The 16,212-nt window shown below is 53.4% G+C and overlaps 1 protein-coding gene across 1 annotated transcript in view; it reads left to right on the top strand.

The window, feature by feature from the left end:
- The window catches only part of PCSK7 (proprotein convertase subtilisin/kexin type 7), a 49,167-nt gene that overhangs the window by 6,972 nt on the left and 25,983 nt on the right, over positions 1 to 16,212 (top strand). The window contains exons 4-8 of the mRNA XM_065417097.1: positions 723 to 888; positions 4,253 to 4,343; positions 6,129 to 6,183; positions 8,711 to 8,849; positions 12,251 to 12,351. Of these exons, the coding sequence (XP_065273169.1) occupies positions 723 to 888; positions 4,253 to 4,343; positions 6,129 to 6,183; positions 8,711 to 8,849; positions 12,251 to 12,351 (552 nt within the window). The remainder of the gene's footprint in view (positions 1 to 722; positions 889 to 4,252; positions 4,344 to 6,128; positions 6,184 to 8,710; positions 8,850 to 12,250; positions 12,352 to 16,212) is intronic.

Genomic DNA, 16,212 nt, shown 5'->3' with positions numbered 1-16,212 from the left:
AAGCCAGGGCTGCTCACCGGGAAGGAGCTTTCCCTTGTCTGTGGAGGGAGAAGTGGGGTCATGTTTGCTCCCTGCTCCAGGGTGAAATGAGGGCACTTTGCCTTTGTTTGCAATCGTTTCTGTTGGCTGAGGGGCCTCTGGCTTTGGGTGCTGCAGACGTTCCCTGTCTCTGCTGGCAGGCTGGGCAGAGAGCAGCTACGTGGGGAGGGGTGAATGTCCCAGCAGTAGCTAGGAAGATGCCTATTAAATCCCGTGGCAGAGGCCAGCCGGCTGTGTGTTGCCCTCTGTATCCAGCTTCCAGACGAAGAAAGAAATGGAAACCATGTTCCGCAAGTACACCTGGTCATTGACCGGTGTAGATAAGAAGCTGGCAATCACAGAGAGAAGTAGACTCACTTAAAAGCAGAGCCAGAGAGGACACTGTCCGGGAATCCTGGGCATGCTGTGAACTGGCTGGGATGGGGAGAAGGACATATTTTCTAGGTGCTAAAATGTCTTTAAATGTGACTACCATTCCACTGCCCATCAGGAAACCTGTGCTGGTTCTGCTAATACCCTTCCACAGTGATACATGATGGGGTTTGGTCACTAACCCACATGGACCCTGCCTCTGCGTTCTTTAAGCTTTCAGCCTATGCTTTCCAGGCCTGCTAACGTGGTATTAAATCCTGCTTTCTCCAAAGAAAGGAGACCTCTAAGCTACAGTTGTTGGTCTGTTTCAGAGCCCTGAAGGCAGCTATGACTTGAACTCCAATGACCCCGACCCTATGCCCCGCCCTGACGCAGAAAATGGGAACCACCACGGGACCCGGTGCGCTGGTGAAATCGCAGCTGTCCCAAACAACGGCATCTGTGCCGTGGGAGTTGCCTACGGCAGCCGCATTGCAGGTATGCCACCTTTGCATGCTGAGTTCGGTGCCTTTTTCAATCCTCTCTGCTGTGTATTGTCTCCTTGTCTAGAGGGGTGGTTTGATTGGCGTGTGTTGGCTTTGCTCCCGTGCCAATCGGTTTGAGTCAGGTTGGTGAGTTAGTCAGCATTTTTGCAAGGGAAATATCAGCGATATCTCATTTCCCCCAGTGTTTTGGGGTGTTTGGATGTTGTGGGTTGGCTTGGACCCATTTCTGTGTTGCTCGAGCGGCTGTTCCCTACACGTGTAAGTTCGGTTGATGTTTGGGAAGCTCCCTTGCTGCCTACAACAACTACGCTATGGCCTTGTGCACTTATGGCCTCGTGCAGATGTCCAGGAAGCCAGTATGATCAGACAGGGCCACTGACATGCCTGGTGGTTTGGAGAAAATCTGGTTTCTTTTCAGCTCTGAAAGTGGTTGTGCCCCAGTGTCTCCATGGTGCGAGACTCCCCACTCCTCATGCGAGAGGCTGGCTGGTGGATCTTGCACTGGCCATTGGTGCTTTCCACTCACAAACTGAGCCAAAAGCTTCCTGCTCCGACTGAAATGAGTCTTGGATAAACATACACTCTGGTGCCAAGCAGTTTGGTTCCCAGAATCCTTCCGCACCTTGTGATTCCAGTGAAGTGAAGTGGTGTACCATCCCCTACAGACCTTGCTGGTCACCTAGCCCTTCGTCTCCGCAGACATGATGTGCACAGACGTGGCTGCACATCTGTTCTGTGCAAAACCAGGGAAACGGTTCCTGTTGACTTTGCCCTTTGGTTTTAGTAGCTACTGAAACCACCTTGATGCCCATTGATTTCAGTGAGAGAATTTAGCCCCGCAAGGGGGGAGGGTCCCAGAGCTCAGACGCTCTGCTGAAGTTTTATAGCCCTGCAGTCCGAGCCGTGAGCCCAAGTCAGCTGCTATGGGACAGCCCCGGGTGTTTAATTGCACTACAGACATACCCACTGGATGCCTATGAACTTAATAGTCCTGTGTTTTCACTCTGTCCAGCAGATGGTGCTGCCCTCCTTAGAATGAATCCAGATGTCCCGTGAACACCAGTAGTCTAGCACCAGCCAGCACTCTTGAGGTGCAGGGTAAAACCAGGGAGACCATATGCTGCGGAAGTAAAATGGAACTGAAAGAGGAGACTAAAATCCTACACGGTTAATTTGTTCTGTTTCTTGGAGCAGTTCCCCCTGCCCATGGCTTTTTCTGCACAGCCCCTCAGTAAGTGTGCACTGCTGTAGGGCCCCTCTGTAGTGTGCACCTGCCTGGCTCCACCCTGGCTTGGAGGTTTTGGTCATTGCCATTGGAAAGTAGAGCTTATTTAGCAGAGTGCAACAGGAAGGATGGGACTGTGGTTTAAACCATGGGGCTGGGCGTAGGGAGGATCTAATCCCAGCTCTGCCAGGGTGACCTCAGGCAAGACACGTCTTTTCTCCGTGCCTCAGTTTCCCCATTGGAGAAATGAAGCTCTGTCCCTTGCAGAGGAGGTGAGAGCGTAAATGAATGTCTCTCCCATGCGTTGCGGTAGATCTGTGGATGGAAGGTGCTACAGATGTGCAGAGTGTCACTATAGTAATTAAATTGCGTGCCAGCAGCCAGATTTTGTTCTCTAGGGCACAGTAAATTAAATAATATGAAGTGTTGCCATAAAATGACCCCATGGGTTGGAGGGAGAGAAGGCGAGGAAAGCCAGCTGTACTCTCAGTTTATTCCTCAGGAATCTGTGCTTGCTAAGAGTGATCAAACCATAATCTGAACCTGCCCCTGAGTCTGTGAATTGGGGACAGCTCAAGCAAGGCAGGAATCAGGCGGAGCAGCCTCTGGCTAAGGGGTGGGACAGGGGGCGTCTCCCTCTGCCAAGCATTCACTTGCAGTCCTGAGACCACACCTGGCTTGGTGCAAGGGCTGGATTTCAGAGAGCTGGGAGTGATGCAGTGCCAGTGCTGCTTTCATTCGACTTCTTTGGCGCTGGGGCGGGGACTATTCCACTGGGACAGCAAATAAGGCACTTGTGCTGCACCGGCCTGGAGCGGAAACTGGTGGGTGTTTCCTCAGTGATACAGATTTTAACTCGGGCGTATGCATGGTTTCCATTTGTAACATTATTTGCTAACCTAAACGATGATGCAATACCGTTTGACTATCGACTCTTTGGTTCCCTGAAAGCATGTGTCCAGTTTAAGATTTCATTTGTTTTTAATCTAGCCTCTGGAGTCGGGGTTACTCTACTGTGAAATACTCAGTGTCTTGATCACAGAAATCTGGTGGTCCTGCAGCTTAGAAGCCTTTCTGATTAATAATATATTGAGCAGATACATATCCGCTTCTGCCATAAAGGATCCCTAAATACTTAGCAACCTATAGATAATGGGATCGTTTCGCCCACTGCTGCATTACAGCTGTGTCTGGGGTGGAACACATCAGCTGTGTAACAGTGCACAGCACAGCAATTTAGGACAGGTGGCTTAAAAAATACTGTCTCCAGCTGAGACTGTAGGGGGGCTGGGGAGGCAGAATAGAATTGTCTGAATTGGAGTATGGCCAGGATGCCTCAGTTCTAGTGAAAAGCACCAGGGGATCTTTGGGGACCCCAAGGGCACATCTGTGCTGCAGCTGGGATCGAGCCTCCCAGCCCGTGTAGACAGACTCGTGGCAGTGGGACTCATGCTAGCATGCGAAAGAGAGCCACGTGGCTGTTACAGCCCTGGTGGAGGCTCGGGCTAGCCACCTGATCGGGGGGGGCGGGGGCGGGATTGAGCTTGTGTGACGAGCTGGTGCTGCAATGTCCACATTGCTATTTCTAGGCAGCTTGAGCCCCACTTGTGTGAGTCTGTCTCCCCAGCGTGCTCCCAGCTCGTGTGGACGTACCCCAGGAGGTCAAGACTTTGGCCTTTTGTCTCATCTGACCCACCCTTTCCCCTTCACTCATCCCTTTGCTGCCCTTCCCCATCCTCCTACTCCAGCTCCCAACTTCAGAGCAGAGACGTGCAAATCACCCCAGTGACCGGACGCTGTTTCCAGGCAGCAGCCCCTCGTGTTTCACTGGCAGACTCCTTATCTGCCTCTCCTTGCCGTGGGGTGAGGGGCTCTGGCAGTTTGTAAATGGGAGGCTTGGGCTTTCCGTTCACTAGCCCAGAATGAGCCTCTGGGTGGCTTGACAAGCCCTAGCCTGAGTCCAGGGAATCCATCTCCGGTTACTGCCTTGTTCCCGGCGCAAGCGAACCGGTTTGGCCTGATGCTGGGACCATAGATGTCCCTGCTGGGAACCTGCCGAGGAGTTAGTTCACACTGTTTTTACAACTAACACGATCCATTACAGTCATGCTAATTGTCCTTTGTTGTGCAGGCATCCGAGTCCTGGATGGGCCCCTCACAGATAGCATGGAGGCTATCGCTTTCAACAAGCACTATCAGATCAATGACATCTACAGCTGCAGGTGAGCCCAGAGCGCCGTGCTAAGGGGCATGGGGCAGGTCCTGCCAAAACACATGGCACGACTGCCCTTAGCATGAGTGGTGCCGAGCCCGGTGCTGGGCTCCTTTCCCGGGATGTACTGGCAAAATCAGAGCCGTGGTTGTCTGATTGTTACGGGGCTGCTGCCCCCCTCCCTCCACACCAGCTCCCGTCCTTCCCTTCCGCTTCTAAGGAGCAGCTCGGCCGTGAGCACCAAAACCCGTAGCACCTTTCCCCTTTGTGTGCTCACGTTTAAATGAGATTAAAATGCTCAAGGGAGTTTGCCCCCTTTGCTCAGTGGGATAACATCTGCTGGAAGGAATGGCCGGTCTGGGGACGCACCAGCTGTTTGGGGCCAGAGGCAAGGAATTCTCCTGGTGTCTGGCCCAGGAGATGGGGATACCCAGAGAGATGCACTAGGACTTTGCAGATCTCTAGCACCTTTCATTAAAAGGCTTTGAAGGCCCCAGTGAAGGCCCATGAGATGGGTTGGCATTGCCGTCCCTGCTGGGAGGATGGGAACTGAAGTGCAGAGGTCAGAGGCAGAATCCTGGCGCCCTGGCTTTCAGTGCATTGCTCGGAGCGCTAGCCCACACTTCTGTCCTCCCAGCCCTGGTTTGGGCTTCAGACCTGGGATCCCGCGGGAAGCGCCAGGGGGCTCTTAGCGCTGCATTGGGAGCCTTGGCCCTGGTGTCCCAGGGGCTGAGCTTTTATTAAGCCATGTGGTATGTTTCCTCCTGGCGGCAGAAGAATCCACACCACAAACACAGCCGCTGTGTGCGGGGGTCTGTGCATTCTCAGCAAGGCCCTATCTGGAAGGAAGGCAGGAGCTGGCCATGGGGACACGGGCTTGGGCTGCATATCTTTTGGAATCAAGCTTTCCAAGCGTCTCCTGCCCCAGCCTGCCTTGCCAGGAGTCCTGCGCAGCTGAGCCGAGTGGAGGTTTGCAGCCTGTCATATTTCAGGGGTGGGGCTGTGATTTTATTGTTACTAAGAGACACGTCGGTGCTGTTGAAGACTGAAGTACACTGTACTCGGTGCCCCTGGATGGGAGTCTGTCTCTGGGCCTGTCCGCTGGGAGATTGTCTAGCGCCTTTTAAAACTGCTCCAACTAAACTGACTGTAAAACCAGTTAGAGCTGTGGGGTAAACCCAGTTAAGGCGGCTTGACCTATCCTTAATCAGCCAGCTTCCAGATGGGTGTAGACGGCCCCCGGTGACACCCAGCCTTGTGTGAAGGTGAGGCTTACAGAGGAAACTGGAGCCCCAAGGCACCCTGAGTGGGAGGTGCATTGTGAGCTGGAGTGTCTGGGGAGAATAACCTTACCCCAAATCAAACCATTGGAAGCGGAGCCGGAGCATGGTCTGAACACGAGGGCAGGGTCCGACAGCCCAGGGCCCCCTCGGATGGATGGGAAAGTGCCGTATGCTCAGCTCCCAGATGGCTGAGAGCTGGTCCTGTCTGACGGGTGCTTGGGGGCCTCTGCCCAGGTTTGCACTTAACTGGCACTAACCTGGTTGGCAGATTGGATAGATGATGGCCACGGAGACTGAGCTCCTTTCCTGCCCTAGAGGTGGGCCTTGCTGGGCAGGGTCGGGCTGCATGTGGGAAGCTGCTCCTTGACCTGTCTGTGCTGCATCTGTCCTGTGGACGGATAAAGGGCTGCCAGTCGGGCCCCTTTTCCCAGCACTACAGTCACGCCTGAAAACTTGAATTCAAAGCAGCGTCCCAAGGTGACTGTGTCTTTTCATGGTGTCTCTCTTCACAGCTGGGGGCCGGATGATGATGGCAAAACTGTGGATGGTCCTCACCAGCTAGGAAAGGTATAAAAAACGGAGCCAGCCCCAGGGCAGCCACCTCGCTGGGAAATGCCTTGTAATTCTCGGTTTGCCTAAAGCCCAGAGCAGCAGGGACTGCCCTGTGGTGCAGAAAGCTCTTGTGCGACCCCATCGTGCAGTGCACACCGCCCCAGGTCACCGTGCCCCAGGGAGAGCTGCCGTTGCCTCAGAAAGGGTGACAGCTGGGGTTGTAGGGGATGGTGACTTGAAGTTCCAAGGAAAAGTTCATCTCACTGGGAAAGGAAGCGGCTCCAAGGGGGCCGAATAGACTCTCAGCCCCTTTGATACTTAACAGCTTTTGTATCAGTGAGCGGCTCAGAATCCAAGGAGTGCAACCTCGGAAGGCCTGGGAATGAATAAGGGACTCGGGCAAAGTATCCAGACCCTGATGAGTGAGAGAAATGGCAGGGGGAGTCAGTCTGGAAGGGGCATGTAAAGGTGTTTAAGATGCCCCTGCCTGGAAAGGAGAAGAAAGAAGGAGTGATTTCTGGATTAACCCACCTGGGGGCTGGCTGGGCTTTCCTTCCCTCTCCCTAGAATGGCTGGTCTGGCAGCTGCTGGAGTGTGGAGATAATCTGGCCCCTGGCAGACTCTAATCTAGCTCCACTGCTTGTTAAAACATTCTGTCAGGTCTATGAACAGCCCCTTCGCTTCTTGCAAACAACTGTAAGTTATTGTGGCTGTGGGCTGAGGGTTTCTCTCTATTTAGTCACTGCTCGGCACTGCAGCGGGAGAGCCTGCACTGGTACTGAGCAGCAAATGAACCCCCCCCCAAAATGCAGGCAGAATCCAGGCTGCTGACTCGGATGCCGATCAAGGCCTGGCCCATTTCCGGCCCTAACGCAGCATTAAGACACTGATGCTCTTGGCTTTCGCTAATGTGAGCATTTATCACAGCCGTGCTGTGTACTAGCTCCCCATCCATGTGCCCGCCACCCAGTGACTTACTCATGTAAGTAAGAGCTATCAACCCCCTAGTTTTTATCCATAGAGTACTTGATGGGCGAGAGCCTGGCTGACCCAGGGCCTGATCCAAAGCACGTTAACGTCAGGGAAAATATTCCCATTGGTTTCAGAGGTTTTGGGATCAGAGCCCGTCTGCAAACTCCCGAGAGTGCCCTGTGGCTGTTCTGGGGAAGGTGTGCAGCACACCTCGGGGAAGGTCTTGGGAGGCCGAGGCTGTGAGTGGAGCTGTGGAACTCCCTGCCTCTGGAGACCGGGATGGACACATAGCTCATCTCTTTGCCCAGGCGTTCCCTTGAAAGCAGGGAGGCTGCCCAGTGAACATGTTCCTTCCAGAGCCCTTTCTGCAGAACAGCCCATAGAAATGCACGCTCACCAGAGATGGACAGAAGAACATTGTCCCGATTCCCTAACAGCCTTCACCCTTCACTACCTTGTATGTTGTATTTGATGCCTAGAGCCTACAGTGATGGGCTTAGCTAGATGATGCCTCCTTTGGAGCGAGCGCCTAGAAATTCAAGTGCACGGCTCGTGTTTAGCTCTCCACTAACACAGGATGGGGTTTCACTCTCTGTAGAGTTCGTTCTGCCACGCTGTGGCTGCATCTCTGCAACCACAGAACAACAGCTGCGCTGCAGCTCGGTGGCGTGGATACGGATGCATTAAAGCATATATCTCTGTCACGCTGTGGTTACAAATGGATTCCAGTTGTGCCTGTTCATTTATTCTTTCCCAGCATTCATAGGCCTTCCAGAATGCTGAGACCAGCATCTGGGTCTCTAGTAGCTACTTAGCACCTCTGTAGCACGGTTCATCCAATTATCTCAGAATGTGTATAACAGATGCAGCCTCATACCACTCCTGGGAGGCAGGAGGAATGATCTTTGCTTCCTAGTTGGGTAAACTGAGGCACAGAGTGGTTATGACTGACTTCTGGTCACACAGTGAGCTGGGAATTGTAGCCAGAGGGTATTGACTCCCAGTTTCCAGCTCTAAGTGCCAAGACACAGTTTCTTAGCACATAACATGCTCATCAGAGGGGTCCATGCAATGAGCTCTTTATTAGATACTAGGGTCATTGCCCGTGCCTTTGAAAGTGCTGCCACCTCTGGGTTGGAACATGGGTGCTGCTAATGGAATCCAGCAATGTTACACAATAACGGGTTTAAGACAGGTTACCTTCTCCAGCTGAAACTGCAGGGAGATTGTAAGAAAGCAGAACGTGATTCAGATCAACATAGTCAAAGCAGAGAAATATGGGCATCAGGGTCTGAAAGCTCTTTAATGTAAACTTGGGTAGCTGAGTTCAGACCTGGTGTAAGCAGGTTCAACTCAATTGGCTTCAATGGAGCTTCACCCTCTTACGCCCAGTCTGAAATTGACCCAGCATTTGCTGGTGGAAATGCTTTATAAAAGCACCTCGTTTCAGCAGGGCAGAGTGCAGAGCTGGGCATTTTATGGTTTCTGGCTGTAATTGTGCCGGTAAGCCTGGATAAGGGAACAATGGGAACTCACTCTTGAGCAGTAACATGGCTTTTCTCTTCCCCAGGCTGCCTTGCAACATGGGGTGATTGCTGGTCGCAGGGGCTTTGGAAGCATTTTCGTTGTGGCCAGCGGCAATGGAGGGCAGCACAATGACAATTGCAACTACGATGGTTACGCCAACTCCATCTACACCGTCACTATAGGTAACCTGCCGTGTGCATGTGCCTGTAACCCGGCCCCACTCTTCTGAGCACTGACGATTGTTGAGTAGCACCGCGAGTTGCCAGGTCTGCTCTCCAGTATGACCCCAGCAAGGAGCTGAGATCAGAGTCCTCTCCACAGTCCGCGTGGCTGCAGGCACCGACTTTAGGGCCTTGGAACAGAGGTGTGCGTGAAAGGCTCTCGCTGCTGCTTGGAGGGAATTCTTGTGCCATGCCCTAGAGAATGATTTTAAAAACGAGAATTAAGACTCTTTATTTTTTAAGGAAACATCTAATCCGGCTTCTCTAGGGCAGAAGCTGAGTGTGAGGTGGTAAAATCTGTGAAATAGTAAGCAGAATGAAGCTCTTCCCTGTAGAGCTGCCAGCCATGACAAAATATGTTTTGGTCTAGTTTCTCCTCCACTCCTTCCAGGGATCACCCACGTAATGTCCCTGTCTCTGTCAGAGTTGTTTGCACTGAAAGCCATCATGCAGCAATCATAAACCTACCAAACAGCAGCTGTTCTAATAGAAATCGCTGAGCCATGACCCCAGAATGACTGATTCAGGGGTTTGCCCCAAAGCCCAGGTTCATGACCACAGCAACCCAGCCCCTGTGACAGACGAGCATGCGAGGAGCTGAACAGTAGACAATGGGCACTGGCTGCATAGCCTGCTAAACTGGTACCACTGCCTAAGAAAGCTGGTAACTCCTGCCCTAAGCATCCCATTTGGAAATTCCCAGATTCCCAAGTTCTGATCCGGCGAGGGTCTCCCTCCAAGCTGCTTAGAAATTCCACATCCGACAGGGCACGTCTGTAAGCGTGAGTGGCAGGGGAAGGTGTGAGGCCTGGCTAGCTGGGAAAAGCACTTTGAGATCCTTGGATGAAAGAGAAGTGCTTCTTCAAGGGTGTGAGAATCTGCCAGAGCCATTACATCCCAACCTGTCTGATTGCAGCTCTTCCGCAGTGCTTCTTTCCCAGATTTAAATACCCATTCGCTTGGGGGAGGTGGACCAGGATGGTGGGGGCGGGGGAATGACAGAAGCTATAAGATTATGGGCTTCCTGGGACACCATAAACAGTTTATAGCACATTCATTTTGAACAAGTAGCTTTATCCCTTGCAATGAGCCTTCGCTGCTGCAGCATCCCTGCTGTGTGGGGTTTTAGCTCCTAACCCCCCCCCGAGATGCCGCCCATGACAACAGATGGCTCTGTAAGCTCTGGGGCCCAGGTGGAATGCAGGTGATGTGGGCTCCGCAAATGAAATGTAACTCTGTGATTGATGGCTTCCATTTACTGTGGCTAATGTAGGACCAGCAGGGAGAAAATGCATATTAAAATCTGTGCTCTTGCTGCAGAATGCGCAGTTAATGAGACGTCACCAGTATCTTCCCCGCTTGCCTTCCTCACGTGCATTGCAGGATTTAGCTGCTTTCCGTTTTGCTGAATTACTGAAACTTTCCCCTTCAGGCAATAGTTCAGCTTTGCCCTGCATGAGAATTGGTGAGGAGGAAGGCAGCACAGTCGAAGGAATGGCACATGGGGCTAGGTACTAGGAACACCTGCCCTTTCTTGCTGTACAGCCTCTGGCAAGTCACTTCGCTGCAGCTGTTTCCCCAGCTATAAAGTGGGAGTAACTTGCCTACCTCTCATAGATGTCGGGGCTGATTAATGGTTGTGAAGGGCTAATTATTAAGACATCCAAGTAGCTGCCTGTGTTGATGATGATGATAATACAGAGAAATGCAGCAAGTCCTCCCCTCCCATGTTCCCAGTGTATGAGAGGGGTTTTTCCATTCAGTTTAATATCCAAGGTATTTCTGTATCCTGGGGAGGGAACGGGTGTGTTGGGGTGGGGAGGAGATGCTTCTTCATGAGACTCTATACCAATGTGGCTATGGATAGAAAACTTGCTGAGAAACATAGCAGGCGGAGAGCTCTGCTTCTTGTCATCTGCTGGTATTTCACTGATTAAAATGAGGCTTAATATGGTAAATGTCTCTGGAAACTTCTTCCTAGAGGCCAAGCAGGGCACGTGTTTGCTGCAGGGCCCCTGTTCTGACACTGGAACAGGATGGCTTTGTGGGAGGGTATGTACAGCAGCCCCAGCCCTGTAGGCCGCTCCCTGTAGTCGCGTGTCCGTGCAGCAGAATTACAGCATGCACCAGAGCCTGTGTTCCAGAACCAGACTCTACGGGCAGCGTGCACAGGAGATAGCTGTGTTATAGTCTAACATACCGGTACTTAGCTCCGTACGAACAGTAATTTGCTATGGGTATTGTTCTCCCCACGATACAGCTGGAGAAACTCGGGCGCAGAGAGGGGAAGTAACTTGTCTAAAATCACAGGAAGTCCCTGGCAGAACTGGGATTAGAATCCTGTTCTCCGGGTGCTGGTTCTGTGATGTCGCAGCTACACCGGGCTGCCCCTCCGTAGATCCTGTAATAACGCTGTCTTTCATGGAGACTGATGTGTTGAGCGAAGACCATCTTGGGATATTTCTGGTTTCATAAGCAAATTGCTTTAATTGACATTTTCTCTGTGCTTTCTGAGATGGAATTTGCTCGTTGTTCACACTAGACTGTCGTGTGTGCAGGTGCATGCCAGTGAGTGACTGGTGAAACCCAGAAGGATTGGAGGCTTGCTTTGGATAAGCCTGTCTTCAGACTGCTGAGCACTGCTCAAAATTCAAAAGTCCTCTGGATTGTCCATCTTACAAACGGCGTCATAAGGGATCCCTCCTGGCCCCATCTCCTTCCCAACGTCCTATTCCCCCGCTTGGCTTCCAGCAGGTTTCCTTCTGGGGATTGCTGGCGATCCATGGTTCGGGCACTGTGAGAGCCAGCATACTACTAACCGTTGAGTTCAGTTGCTCAGCTGCAAACTCCCAATATCCTCCTGGTCCCCAACCTGCCCCGGAGGGAAGGGAGAAACCGGAGGGGTGATGTGGCCATGGAGTAACTGGCCTGAACAATGGGTGCCTGTGAGCTGTTTGGACTCTGATAGCCACCTCCCTAGAGGGAGCGTTACACAGAGGAGGACCTCCCCACTGATCAGGGCTAGGGCGAAGGGCAGAACGACCAAGCTTGTCTCAATTTCCTTGTCAGGGTCACAAAGAGGATAAGATTTGTTTGGGCATAACTCTGTGTGGAAGTTAATTCTCGGCCATTTTGTAGCAGGCCTTCTGCTCACCTGTGAAACTTTCCCGTACAGGCCGGTGTGCATTGAAACGCAAGGAGCGTTAGTCGTTTGATATGTGACTGGAAGTGCGGAGCTCCACAGACTGTCACTTTTTTGGAGTGAAGGCTGAGACATTGCCTAGGGACTGAGCAGCTGGGCTGTGTAGTGAGAGAGGCAGCAGCCCCTGGACCTTGATGTGTTCTCCGTCGCTTTTCCCCAGGTGCGGTGGACGACGAGGGGAACAGGCCGTTCTACGCCGAGGAGTGTGCCTCCATGCTGGCAGTGACCTTCAGCGGCGGGGATAAGACGAGGAGGAGCATTGTGAGTAATGCATAAGGCAACTTCTTCCCTCCTAGCCCAGGGCTGCCCAGAGGATTCAGGGGGCCTGGGGTCTTCAGGGCACTTCGGCGGCGGGTCCCGGAGCAGAAGGACCCCCCGCCGCCGAATTGCCGCCGAAGACCTGGAGCGGAAGAAGCTCCGGGGGCCCAGGCCCCACGAGAGTTTTCCGGGGCCCCCGGTGCGAGTGAAGGACCCCGCTCCAGGGGCCCCGAAAAACTCTCGTGGGGGCCCCTGCGGGGCCTGGGGCAAATTGCCCCCCCCCCTCCCCCGGGGCGGCCCTGTCCTAGCCTGGCTTTGAGCAGCTGCCGAGCGGTCTGATCCCAGGTCTGCTCTCAGCACTAGTGAGCTGAGCCTGGAGGAGCTGGGTGGGCAGGGTGTCACGGAGTCCCCGGGCGATGCTCTGGAACTGCTCCCTACAAAGCCCGTCAGGACTGTGGGGAAGTCTCCTCTCTGTGAGCAGACTGTCTTCAGGGCAAGAAGCTCACACGGCTTCATCTTCCTGGGTCTGACCTTGGAGCATTCAGCATCCGCTGCCCCTACGTGCCCTTCCCACAGCGAGTCCGCCCTGGTGGGGTCCTGGGGAAGCCAGAGGGTCCTGCACCCCCACTTTGCAGTCAGACGTGACTCTTAGCCAGCAAAACAGAGGTTTATTAGATGACAGAAACATGGTCTAAAACAGAGCTTGTAGGTTCAAAGAACAAGACCCCTCAGCCGGGTCCATCCTGGGGGGCCGCGAGCCAGACAACCCCGTCTGCCCTCACTCCTCGTCCCCAGCCAGCTCCAAACTGACTCTCCCTCCAGCCCCTCCTCCTCTGGGCTTTGTTCCTTTCCCCAGGTCAGGAGGTCACCTGATCTCTTTGTTCTCCAACACCTTTAGCTATCACCTGGCAGGGGGGAAGGGCCCCGGCCATTAGTTGCCAGGAGACAAAGTGCTGGCCATTTATGCACACTGGCCCTTTGCTCTGCAACAATCTCACCCCCTAGAGACTTAAGAAATGCATAGAGGAAACTGAGGCACCCAGACAGTATTCAGAGGAAACATTAAGAACAGTCCCACTTCGTCACACAGGGGCACGAGCACGTCTCCCATCTGGTTGTTTCCTGCCAAGGTGAGCACCCAGAATAAATAGACCAGATTCTGGCCCCTGCTACCGTCCCTCTGTGCCGCTGCAGCAATGCCTGTAAAGTTGCTCTAGCTGTTGGGATCCCTCCAGCTGGCAGGAACCCCCAGACGGCATAAAGCCGGAGTCACAGGCCATCCCAAGCCCTGGCCGTGGTGTTGGGGGGTGTCACCAGTGCTGCTGCGCTCCAGCTGTCCCTGACGCGTATCACTGCCCAGTTGGATGCTGTTAGAGCCGGCACGTGGGAGCACAACACATAAATGTGCTGATGCCCCCAGCTCCCCCAGGGATCAGGGGAGGTTAAAGGGGTACAGCCGCCTTTTGCCATCTTTTCCCTGCCCCCCAGTCCTCCAAGGTACGGGGCTGAAGCCAGCTCAGCAGACCAGGAATTCACCATTCCCATCCCAGGACAAAGCAATGGTCCACGTCCTTTGGTGTGCTGTCTGGGAGAGTGACCATTGCTGGATATGTCAGAGAAAGGCATAAAATCCCGATTGAGTTGTGCAATGCTAGACCGTTGGGGGGGGCCTTCGCCAGCTGGGGGTGAAGCGTGAGTAATGAAAACCCTTCTAATTTTCCATCTGCCTAGTGCTAGCATCACTGCGACATGCTGTTCTGCCTCAGAGGTAGCTGTGAGCCTCTGTTTAACCCACTCAGCTGTTTGCTCCAGGACCCTGGAGCAGGGAGCCAACCATGACAACACATGTCTGTCTGGGGTTTGTTCTTTCTTTGCTTCTGCTGGAGTGGGGCTGGCTCCCCATGAGCACCAGCCTGTGCAGTACCGGTGCTGCTCGGGACCATGGCGTGCTGGAGCCCGGGTTCCCCTTGCAGCAGCAGGGCAGGAGGCTGTTGTCCTTGGGTGGCTGTCGTCACTAGAGACAAATGGGCGAGTCCTCCTCACCTGTCGTGGGCAGCCAGTCTGGATGCAGGAGTTTTGGACCCAGTTCCTCCTCCTCCCGGCTTGCAGCACGGCTTAACTAACTGAGAGCTTCAGAGCTGGAGGAAATACGATTCACCATCACTAACCTGTCTAGTCACCCTGCCTGAGCCCACTCACCCACGGGGTCATCTCAGCGGGCATTGGGACTGGTGGTGCTACATCATGGAAAGCAATTAGGAGAAGCACTGGGGGCAGGGGGCTCTTGTTTGGGTCTAGCTCCTACAGAAATATTGCCCAGTGGGTGATCTGTTTATTTCTGTCACGCACCGCTCTCTCACCAGCACGTCTGTCTCATGTGGATCATTGCGTCCGGTGGGCACTGCCCCTCCACATTCTTGCCCATGTCAAATTTTGTATCTAAACAGATTCTTATTGGGAAACCTAAACACAAATTTTTGTCCTAAAGCATCAACCGGGTGTTGGCTTTAACGGGACTCTGGCTACACTCCAAAGCAGCTTCTTTATCCTACCTCCTACCCCGCTTCTGTCACCATCATTAATGGGCTGTGACCCTACATTAGAAAACTGTGTTCTGACTGTGCTTTCCAAAGGAGAACACACTGCAAGAGACTGTCACATCACAGGTGGATCTCCGCTGTGCTCGGGCTGCCCAGTCCCCATGGCTGTGCTGCACCAATCAGGGAATGAACATGTGACTGCTGTGACTTGGGTTGGGTCGTTAAGCTAATTGGCTGCCTCTCCTTCCCTGGTTGGGCATGCTTAACCCCTGGCGGTTTGGGGAATATTTTATCGACTTTTCCTTTTTTGTCAGAAATGACTCGTCACCACACTAACCTGCTTCCCTGGGCCAAACAGGTGTCCCGGCTTTCGGTGCAGTGCAAAAGCCGGGGCACCGGATCCCCAGCATAGTGCCAGCGCAGCTGTGCCAGTTTCCACCAGCTCAGGATCTGCCCCGGTATGTTCCTAGTTTTGGACCAGAGCATCCTGGAGTCTTGCCAGCCTGCTGCAGTCTCAGACTGTTGCCCTTACCGGCTCAGGGTAGAAAGAGGTGTGCAAAGTTAACCAGCTCCAAGCAACAAGTGCACGTCCTCTGTGTGCATCCCCAAGGAAGGCAAGCATCTGCCTCCAGGGCTGCAGATCCGGGCAGAGTCACTGGTGTTCTGAGCTGGGGAAGCCTGGCTTTTGACCACACTGGCAGGAGTACTACTTTCTCTCTCCCGTTCAGCTAGGCGATAGCCACTGCAGTGAGAGCTAGAGCTCTTGCAGCATTTTGTGTCAGTGCTCAGTAGTCAAACTGCTCTGGGATCGGTGCTTGCCTCTTGTCCCAGGAGGCTGAGAGTGGGACATCCTGGCAGCGAGAGGCCCTCTTCTTTAACCAGCTCTAGCTGTGCCCGCTCCAGGACCGCTTGGAAGCAGATTTCCTTCCTCTTTCAGTATTTCTGGGCCCCGTTCTAATGTGCCTTGTGTTTCCTCTCAGTCGTCTGTCGAGGGCCATAGCTCAGGGGAACTTGTGCCTGAGCCACATGACTGGGGAAAGACTCAGCTGAAATTTGTAACAGGAACATGTCCCCTTCTAGCCCCCCCTTTTTATGTTGCTTCTCTTTTCAGCCTGGAAGTCCTTTAGGAGATGGGCTGTGTCCTGCATGGGCACAGTGTCCAGCACAGAGCAGCAGCTACCAGCATAGACATGATGAGTGTGATTGATTCCCGGGCCTAGCAGTCGGCCGGGTGATCTTGTTGTAATGTGGCACATGGAGAACGTTTTGTACCTCCCACCAATTTTGTCTTAGCAGTCAGGTCCCAAAATGCACCCAGGCATTG

Source organism: Emys orbicularis, chromosome 15 (genome assembly GCF_028017835.1).
Source record: "Emys orbicularis isolate rEmyOrb1 chromosome 15, rEmyOrb1.hap1, whole genome shotgun sequence".
Classification (NCBI taxonomy): Eukaryota; Metazoa; Chordata; order Testudines; family Emydidae; genus Emys; species Emys orbicularis.
The sequence above is the reverse complement of the archived record's forward strand: the minus strand, read 5'-3'. Positions and strand labels throughout refer to the sequence as shown.